At 37.8% G+C, this 9896-nt stretch overlaps 2 protein-coding genes across 3 annotated transcripts in view; one reads left to right on the top strand and one right to left on the bottom strand.

The window, feature by feature from the left end:
- Positions 1-9896, bottom strand: part of GTF2F2 (general transcription factor IIF, polypeptide 2, 30kDa) — a 154549-nt gene that overhangs the window by 77541 nt on the left and 67112 nt on the right. For both annotated transcript variants that reach the window (XR_001361509.1, XM_005863226.2), the window contains exon 5: positions 5325-5406. Coding sequence is in view for 1 of the 2 variants with exons in the window: in XM_005863226.2 (XP_005863288.1) it covers positions 5325-5406 (82 nt within the window). In the remaining variant the exon portion in view is untranslated. The remainder of the gene's footprint in view (positions 1-5324; positions 5407-9896) is intronic.
- Positions 3290-9896, top strand: part of KCTD4 (potassium channel tetramerization domain containing 4) — an 18633-nt gene continuing 12026 nt past the window's right edge. Inside the window, exon 1 of the mRNA XM_005863224.2 lies at positions 3290-3371. The gene's annotated coding sequence lies outside the window, so the exon portion shown is untranslated. The remainder of the gene's footprint in view (positions 3372-9896) is intronic.

Below are 9896 nucleotides of genomic sequence, written 5' to 3' on the forward strand. Positions count from 1 at the left end.
TTTTTTTTAGCTTCTATGTTTGTTACAATGTTCAAACTGCAGGCTCAGAGGCCTGCAAGGCAGGCGGGGAACGTTGGTTTCCTCCGTCACTGAAGGAAGCAAGCCTCATGTTAGTTTCAAGCTGCCTGGCTGCCGGCCGCCATCTTGGCTGTCAGTTAATTTGCATATCTCCCTGATTAGCCAATGGGAAGGGTAGCGGTCGTACGCCAATTACCATGTTTCTCTTTTATTAGTGTAGATTTGCATTTTTTTCCTTTGGACTTTTTTTTTTGGTTTTCTTGGTGGCTAAATGGAATGGGATTTTATGAGATGGAATAGAACAAGAAAATTATAACATAAGATTCTCTGCAAGAAAATGAAACTAGACCACCAACTTACACCATACACAAGAATAAACTCAAAATGGATAAAGGGCTTAAATGTACGACAGGAAACCATAAAAATTCTAGAAGAATCCAAAGGCAACAAAATCTCAGACATATGCCAAAGCAATTTCTTCACTGATACAGCTCCTAGGGCAGTTGAAACTAAAGAGAAAATGAACAAATGGGACTACATCAAAATAAAAAGCTTCTGCACAGCAAAAGAAACCATCAACAAAACAACAAGAAAACCCACTGCATGGGAAAACATATTTGCCAACGTCATATCTGATAAGGGCCTAATCTCCAAAATTTATAGGGAACTCATACAACTTAACAAAAAGAAGATAAACAATCCAATCAAAAAATGGGCAAAGGATCTAAATAGACACCTTTCAAAAGAGGACATTCAGAAAGCCAAGAGACATATGAAAACATGCTCAAAGTCACTAATCATCCGAGAGATGCAAATCAAAACAACAATGAGGTACCATCTCACACCTGTCAGAATGGCTATCATCAACAAATCAACAAACGACAAGTGCTGGAGAGGATGTGGAGAAAAAGGAACACTTGTGCACTGCTGGTGGGAATGCAGACTGGTGGGGGGGGGAAGGACACATATGTAATACCCTTTGTAATACTTATAATATTTTTTTAAAAAGAGTCTCTTCTTTCTTGACTTGAATTTCATTGATTTAAGGGTTTACATATTTCTTGAGGTTACTGCAATACTAATTTCTACTTTTATCTAAATGAATGACAGACTCTTATATTTGATTAACATGAGAGTTATAATTCTCATAACATCTGACTAAAATTTAATAGCAGAGAGCTATGAGAATTTATTACTAAAATTAAAGTCCTGTTAAGTAACACTAATCCTTAAGAGCATTATTTATAAATTAGAGGCCTGGTGCATGAATTCATGCACATGTGGCCCCCCCCTCCAATGTGGGCCTATTGGGCCAGGCCGGCAGGAGGGAGGGACCGCGGGCTGATGGGGGCAGGGCCGGCTAGGGGGAATGGCTGTGGGAGGTTGGCCAGCCAGCCAGCCAGGGGTGCGCATCATAGCGACCAGTCGATCCGGCATTCCGGTCGCTTGGCTTTTATATATATATAGACATAAAATTCACTTGTTAATATACCCATTTATGGTACTAAAAGTGTAGTTCAACTGCTATTTGCTAAAATACAATACAGTAAAATCTCACTGAGTAACAAAAAAAACTTACTGACTTAAGAAAAGGTCTTTGATAAATAAATGGAAGACTATTCAACACTTTAGAATTCATGCACATGTGGGGTCCGGCTGGCCCCCCCCTCCAATGTGGGCCTATTGGGCCAGGCCGGCGGGAGGGAGGGACCGCAGGCTGATGGGGGCAGGGCCGGCTAGGGGGAGTGGCTGTGGGAGGTTGGCCAGCCAGTCAGCCAGGGGTGCGCATCATAGCGACCAGTTGATCCGGCGCTCCGGTCGCTTGGCTTTTATATATATAGACATAAAATTCACTTGTTAATATACCCATTTATGGTACTAAAAGTGTAGTTCAACTGCTATTTGCTAAAATACAATACAGTAAAATCTCACTGAGTAACAAAAAAAACTTACTGACTTAAGAAAAGGTCTTTGATAAATAAATGGAAGACTATTCAACACTTTATATTTTAAAAAAATTCTTAATTGTTGATGAAATAGATTTACACTTGTTTTATCATCACTTCCTCTTCTCAAAGCAAGACGTGTGTGCATGCATATGCACATGTGTATGGACTGAAAAATCAACTCCAGGTTTCAAGTGCAGTTCAGAGTAAGAAAATTAAAGAAGCTGAGTGTTGTTGAGTCCTATGTTTTTATACCTGGAGTTTCACCATTCCTTTCTATTTCAACCCATTTCAACCCAACAAATCTTTTGGGGTTTTTAATATTTGTAACACATTATGCTACTTGCAGAGAATATAAAAAAGAGGGAGGAAGAGTGAGAAGAAAAATGAAATTCACATTCCCTGTTTTTATGAAGTTCATAATCTTGTAGAAGATGCATGTAAACAGTAGAAAACAGACATTTATATAAACCATTAAAGAAGAATAAATAAGTATGTGGAATGTAGAAAAGGAGGGTGGCAGATCCTAACTGGAGTGGGGAGTAGAAGCTATGAGAAGGTTTCCCTAAGTGACAACTGGGTTGGTTTTAAAGGCTCAGAAGGATCTTGGCAGAAGGTAGATAAGGCGTCCTATGTGGAATATGCAGCATGTAACAAAGGCGTAAGATGTAAAAGTGCCTAGCACATCTGGGGTTAACAACTTCTAGTGTGATACAGCCATCTGATTTCTAGGTAAAGGAGATTATTTGAAAATGAAGTCAGAAAGTGAGACTAGAGCCAGATTATCAAAAACTTAAATGTTGTTAAGAAGTAGTCAGGGCATCCCTGAAAAACTTTGAGCATATTTGTGATATATCTAGGTACAGCATAGCTCAAGTACTGAATTGCCAATTCTGTCCTGCACTAGAGCAAGGATGGCAATAAATATAAGTTATATGGTACATACATTAGAAAGTGTTATGTGCTATGAAGAAAATACAAGTATAGAAGGAAGTAGCATGGTCAGGACGGGCCTTATTAAAGTAGAATCTGAAAAGAGACTTGAAAGAGGTGAGGAGTTGAGCCATGCAGTTAATCTGGAGAAAATACGTTGCAAGCAGAAAAGCACATCCAAAACAAAGGCCCTAATACAGAAGTGTGCCTAGAGTACTATGGACTATTAGGAGATGAATGTGGAGAGAAGGGGGAGGAATGACAGGGTGATCATGTAGGACCCTGCAGACAACTACAAGGGCTTTAATTTTATTCTGAATAATATAGCAAGCATTGCAAGTCACATGTGAGCAGAGGAATGGCATGACTTGACAGATTTTAAAAGAACTGCTCTGACTACTGTGCTGACAACAGACTACAGTGGGGCAAAGGTGGAAGCAGGAACTCAGCTACGAGGCTATTGCAGTGATCCAGGTGAGAAATGACAGATCATGTGGGTGATGAGAAACGGTCAGACTGCAGATGTGTAATATTTTAAAGGTAGTGTTAATCAGATTTTTCTGACACATTGGATATGGGGTATGAGAGAGGAGACAGGAATGTGATCAAGGTTCTGGACTGACAAAATGGGAGGGCAGAGTTAACTCAAATGAGAAAGACTGCTGGTGGAGCAGGTTTTGGGGGAAAGATGGGAAGTTGGGGTGTATAAGTTTGGAGGAGTTCAAGGAAAAGTTCTGGGCTGGAGCTTCTGTTTGTTCTGCCTACAACAAATCCTGCATTCCAGGCTTGCAGAACTATAAGCAAGTCTCTACTGTGTTCCCCAAGTCTTTGTGCCTTCATATCTCTGTTTAGAGTGTTCTTACTCCTGTCTTTTCCCACTTGGTAAAAAATTCTCCCTCTTCAAAACTTATGGTAGGCATCTGTTTTATGAAACTCAGGTGATTACCATCTCCTGAAGCACCCTATTTCCTTAAGCCACTTAAGTAACTGAAATATGCAATGGCTGGTGTTTTAAGACACTCTAAAGGCTAAACAATTTTAATTTCTTTTTTGTTAAGAAAAAAAGCAGCCATTTCATAAGCACCAGCGACTTGCCTGCTCATTATCAGAAATCTTTAGAAACCTTTAAAGAAAATCAAGACCACAGGAAAAATCTTGGCAAGCAGCTGAGTAACCAGATTTTGCATTTTCCAATTTCAGTAGTTATTTGAAGACAAATCTTCACAAAGACTTTACAGGCTAAAAACAAAGAGAGAAACATCTTCTGCAAAAGTTCCAAAGTTATTTTCTGTTATAAAATTTTTTTCATTTTGATTGTCATACTTTTATTTGCTGTGGGGAGGCATTTAAATTAGAGGAATTATTGGACAAGAAAACCAGTCTCTTTTTTTTCATTCCCAAGAGATAAACTCTGCCCTAACCAGTTTGGCTCAGTGGATAGAGCGTCGGCCTGGGGACTGAAGGGTCCCAGGTTCGATTCCGGTCAAGGGCATGTACCTTGGTTGTGGGCACATCCCCAGTGGGGAGTGTGCAGGAGGCAGCTGATCAATGTTTCTCTCTCATTGATGTTTCTAACTCTCTATCCCTCTCCCTTTCTCTCTGTAAAATAAATAAATAATTAATTAATCAATCAATTAATTAATTACAAAATGTTAGCCACATACAAAAGTGGGAAAGTGAGGACCCTGAAACAAAAGCTCTAACAAAGTAATAAGTTTATAAAATGTTCTCTGAAGATTAAGAGTAAAGGATGGTATTCTACCAATATACTTGCTTTATACAGTATAGTATTTTAGATATTATGGGAAGATTATAACCTTTGAAAATAAAATAGTACAAAGATATCATTATACAGCTTTGGAAAATCAAGATTTATATGGACAACTAAAAAAAGAAGTTTTAAAATGTTTGATTCCATGTTATAATACACAGTATCTTAAAATACCACAAATAAACAGCCCATGTTCTGAAAGTTCTCTTACCAAAGAAACTCTTACTTGGGGTTTTTAAAAACTGAAGTATAAATGACATATAACATTATATTTTTAGGTGTAGTTTTAGTTGTTCAACATAATGACTTGATAATCATATACATTTCAAAATGATCACCACAATAAGTGTAGTTAACATTAGTTACCATACATGGTTACAAAACATTTTTTCTTATGATGAGAATTTTTAAGATCTACTCTCACAGCAACTTTCAAATATGCAATAAAGTATTAAGTGTAGTCACCCTGCTGTAAACTACATTCCTATGACTTATTTTATAACTGGAAGTTTGTTCTTACTTTGTTTTAAAAGCAAACAGCTTTTGAAAACCCTTTCAATTATAACGATAGTTGCAGTCAATAGGCAATCTAACATATGCATTTCAATCCCCAAAAGGAAATATCAGGTACTATTTTAAAGTTAAAAAACACCAACCTCTTTAATCTCATGTAGTTTTCACTTGCAGCAGGTCGGCATTCAGCTCTTTGTACCACTATTCCTTCCAATGAAAGCTTATCTTGAATGGAAAGAAAAAAATAACAAATGTATTCAGAGTTAACATTTATCATATTCAAGATTGTATTCTGACACATTACCCACAGTAATAATAAAATAAATAATAAAAATCAAAGAAACAAAAGGAATATATTTTAAAATTACAGTTTACATTCAATATTATTCTGTAATAGTGTCAGGTATATAGTATAGTGGTTAGACATTTATATAATTCATGAAGTGATACCCCTGATAAGTCTAGTACCCACCTGGCTTCATACATAGTTATTATTATATTATTGACTATATTCCCTATGCTGTAATTTACATTTCTGTGACTATTCTGTAACTACCATTTTGTATTTTTTTTTTTTTTTTTTAAAAAAAGGCAAGTCCATTGGATCTTATATTTCTTTTTTTTAAAATAAATTTTTATTGATTTCAGAGAGGAAGGGAGAGGGAGAGAGAGACAGACTCATACATACTTATTATTATATTATTGACTATATTCCCTATGCTATAATTTACATTTCTGTGACTATTCTGTAACTACCATTTTGTATTTCTTTTTTTTTTTTTTAAAAAAAGGCAAGTCCATTGGATCTTATATTTCTTTTTTTTAAAATAAATTTTTATTGATTTCAGAGAGGAAGGGAGAGGGAGAGAGAGACAGAAACATCAATGATGAAAGAGAATCATGGATCGGCTGCCTCCTGCATGCCCCCTACTGGGGATCGAGCCGGCAACCTGGGCATGTGCCCTTGGCCGGAATCGAACCTGGGACCCTTCAGTCCGCAGGCTGATGCTCTACCCACTGAGCCAAACCGGCTAGAAACAATTTGCATTTCTTAATCTCTTCACCTGTTTTACCATCCTCCCCACCCCATTTTCCTCTGTCAACTGTCAGTCTGTTCTCTGTATCTATGAGTCTATCTTGTTTGTTTATTTTTTTCAAAAGGAATTAAAGTTTATAGTAGAGTCATTGGTCAGAATAGAGAAAAACTTTATTCTTGGCTAGTAAAAAAACAGGCTCCTGTCAGGTTTATTTATTGGGCTGCTGCAACTCCTTGCCAATAAAATAGCTTTTATGCACTTAGCTCTTTCTCAAGAGAGTAGCTTAAAAGGACATAAAATTTTAAAAACTGAATATATACAGGCATGTGTACACATCCATATATATGTAAATAAAATCCTAGAAGATATAATGACTTGAACAGCCAGCCTAAAAAATATTGTGAAACTGGGCAGGTCCGTTGTCTAGGTTATTCTCTGTACCAGTTCTGCCTGCCAGTTGCTCTGACTTCTCTTTCCAGCAGAATCATTAATTTGGGTGTGTCCAAACTAGACGTTGAAGTGCTATGAATAATTGTCCAAATAGAAGGACAATTTTTCCTACCATTAAAAAGATTTTTCTTGGTGACCCTCATACAAAATTCAAGAGAAACGGAAGAAGGAAACAAAAGTTAGCACTACACTGTGCCTACTAGGCACAAAGCATTATGGCAAAGTCACTTAAAATACTGTATCTTATTTGATAATACATATGACTATCCCATGGAGTATCAGCTTTGCTACAGTCTGGAAATGTATGACTATAGTTAGGAAAAGCTATGGCTCAGTCATATTTCTGTGAGATTTCACCCAGGTTTTGAGAAGAGAATCAGGAAATCCTTTGGCTCATCAGCCATGCATTTATGATTCAGCTCTTCAGGGTGAATGACTTTATGCATTACTCTAACATTAACTAAATGCCTACTATGTGAGGGCACTGTCTAGGCATTGTGGAATCAAAGATGATTAAGACACAGTACTATCTTCAGGAAGCATGCAGTTCCCTGGGGGAAAGAGATAAACTGACCAAATTGTAAAGTGCAGACAGAACCGCACTTACAAGATTTATACTAGAAAAACTCTCATAGGGTGATGACCTTTCTTAATTTTGTCTTCAAAATCCAGGGGACTCCCTGTTGTAGCCCATATGCAATAATTGTGAACATACTATGTAATTCAATGGTTCAAGAATCCGTCAATGCAACATACGCAACAAATCTCAAGAACAACCTGTCAGATGACAAAAAGAGCAATGATGAGAAATGCCTACCTTACATCAAAGTATGCCAGGAAGGAAATAATAATAAGCCCCTAATTATTTTATTAATTATTTTATATTAAATTTAAAACATCTAAAAATAATTTCCTATCATTAATGGATTTAATAAGATTAGAATTTCAATTTTCTTAAAACAAAAACAAATCTTATATTGGAGTTTGCTTCTCACTGAAGCTGAAAGTTCTATCTAGAAAACCAACATATCAATAACAAGATTTGGGGAAATTTCAATGTATAAAGTATCGTAAATGTATTAGAAAAGCACACTATTAAAACATATTAATCCATTTTTTTTGTTACTCCTCACCCAAGAATATTTTTTTCCATTGATTCTTAGAGAGAGTGGAAGGGAGGGAGGGGAAGAGGAACATCAATGTGATAGAGACATACTACCCGACAGGGGCTAAGATAGAACCTACAACTCAGGTAGGTACATGCCCTTGACAGGGAATTGAACCAGAGACCCTTTGGTGTGTGGGTCAACAGTCTAACCACTGAGCACACCAACCAGGGCAGTAATACTTTTAAAAAACAAAATACATCTAGAATACTGTTCCTGAAAAAAATTTATTTATATAAATCCATGTGTTTATTAATGTTGAATACCACAAGAGGTACCTAATACCACCGTGAATGCTCCTCACTTATTTAGTAGCACCTACTACTGCACGTGAACAGGCTAATTTAATTTCTAGTTTCAATATTCTCCATATAACACTGGGAAGGATAAGAAGTGTCCAAAGCACCTGGCTCATTTCAACATGGCCACCACTCTCATCACTAAACTTTAATCAGGGTCACTCACACAAAGCAATAAAATTCACTTTCCAAAACCATAATTTTATGACCATTATATTCCATTTTCAAACAAAAAAATAACTTTTTCTTTAAATCTAAAATAGCTTTTAAATGCTTCTTAAGGGAAAAGAGAAGTCTTTGCACCGATTAATTGGCTGCTCTTAAATAACATCTCTGTTCACTGTTATCCTTTCTCCCTTCTCCTCTTAAATAAAATTTAAAAAGCCAATTTATTTATGATACAGTTCGCTAAGCAAAATGTAAATCCTTCATATACCTTAAAGCTTCACGGGAACATGTTTTCATATTCTTTCCACTAAACCATGCTTCTTTCCTTCCTCAAGACATTGCTTAAGATTTTAGGGGAAAGGTATTAAATATTATAATTAATTACTTAAAGCATTTGAATACCACTGCTGTTAATTATAGATCATATTTATTAAATATAGGAACCCTTTCTTGAGACTACTTTGTTGGCCCATTTTGAAAGACCATAAATACTTGAAAAATAATCCATTATTTTGCTCATACATGTATCAGATATTTACTGAGTGCCTTTCAAGTAAAAGGTAATGCAAAAACACACCAAGAATAGCAAAGATAAATGAAACATGGCTCCTGCCCTCAAGGAGTGGAGTCTAGTACCGCTCAGCAGTCTGGGACCCCTCAGGAGATAACGACCTGCTGGTCGCTAATCACAAATGGTCTGTGGCACATATTCTTAAAAAGTATTAAGGACCAAGAGTTTTCATTTATGTGGGTTTTACCCACCAATATTTACCATATTAGACACTAAAACTGAAAAATGTTTAGAAAATCAGGGTGAAAAAGACAAAAAAGCCTTGGCATTATTATGAAAGTTTTGATTTCACAGACCCCTTGAAAGGTTTTCAGGGACTCCTGTCCCCAGCAGTTTCCAGATCATATAGTCAGAGCTGCTGGTCTAGTAGGATAAGATAGGTATACAAATCATTGTAATACCCTAGAAGCACTTTTGAAAAACCTCCACTTAACACACTTCCAGATTACCAAGACTCTCAACTCCCCTCTTTTAAATATGACAGGTGCCCACAGTTTACTCTGCATCAGTGGGTGGCAGGTTAATCTCCAGCACACACACACACACACACACTTCTGCTCCAACTATGCTAGAATCCACTTATGCTAGCTTTGCTCTGTTAGTAATTATGCAATCTGATTATATACTACACTAGAGACCCAGTGCACAAAATTCGTGCATGGGTGTGGAGGGGTCCCTCAGCCCGGCCTGCACCCTCTCCAATCCAGGACCCCTTGGGGGATGCCGACTGCCTCTTGCAATCCGGGACTCCTAACCGTTCACCTGCCTGCCTGCCTGATTGCCCCTAACCATCTCTGCCTGCCTGCCTGATTGCCCCTAACTGCTCCCCTGCTGGCCTGATTGCCCCTAACCGCCTCTGCCTCACCCTGCACCCGGGACCTGGGCTTCCCTCCCGCTGTAGGCACCCAGGACCCGGGATGGCTGCAGCCACAGGGGACCGTGGGCAGGCGGCTTTGCCCGGGCCCCAGTCGCAGGCGTCCAGGACTGTGGGGTGGGCAGCTTGTCCCTCTTCCAGGCCGCAGCT

This window comes from Myotis brandtii, unplaced genomic scaffold (assembly GCF_000412655.1).
Source record: "Myotis brandtii unplaced genomic scaffold, ASM41265v1 scaffold174, whole genome shotgun sequence".
Classification (NCBI taxonomy): Eukaryota; Metazoa; Chordata; class Mammalia; order Chiroptera; family Vespertilionidae; genus Myotis; species Myotis brandtii.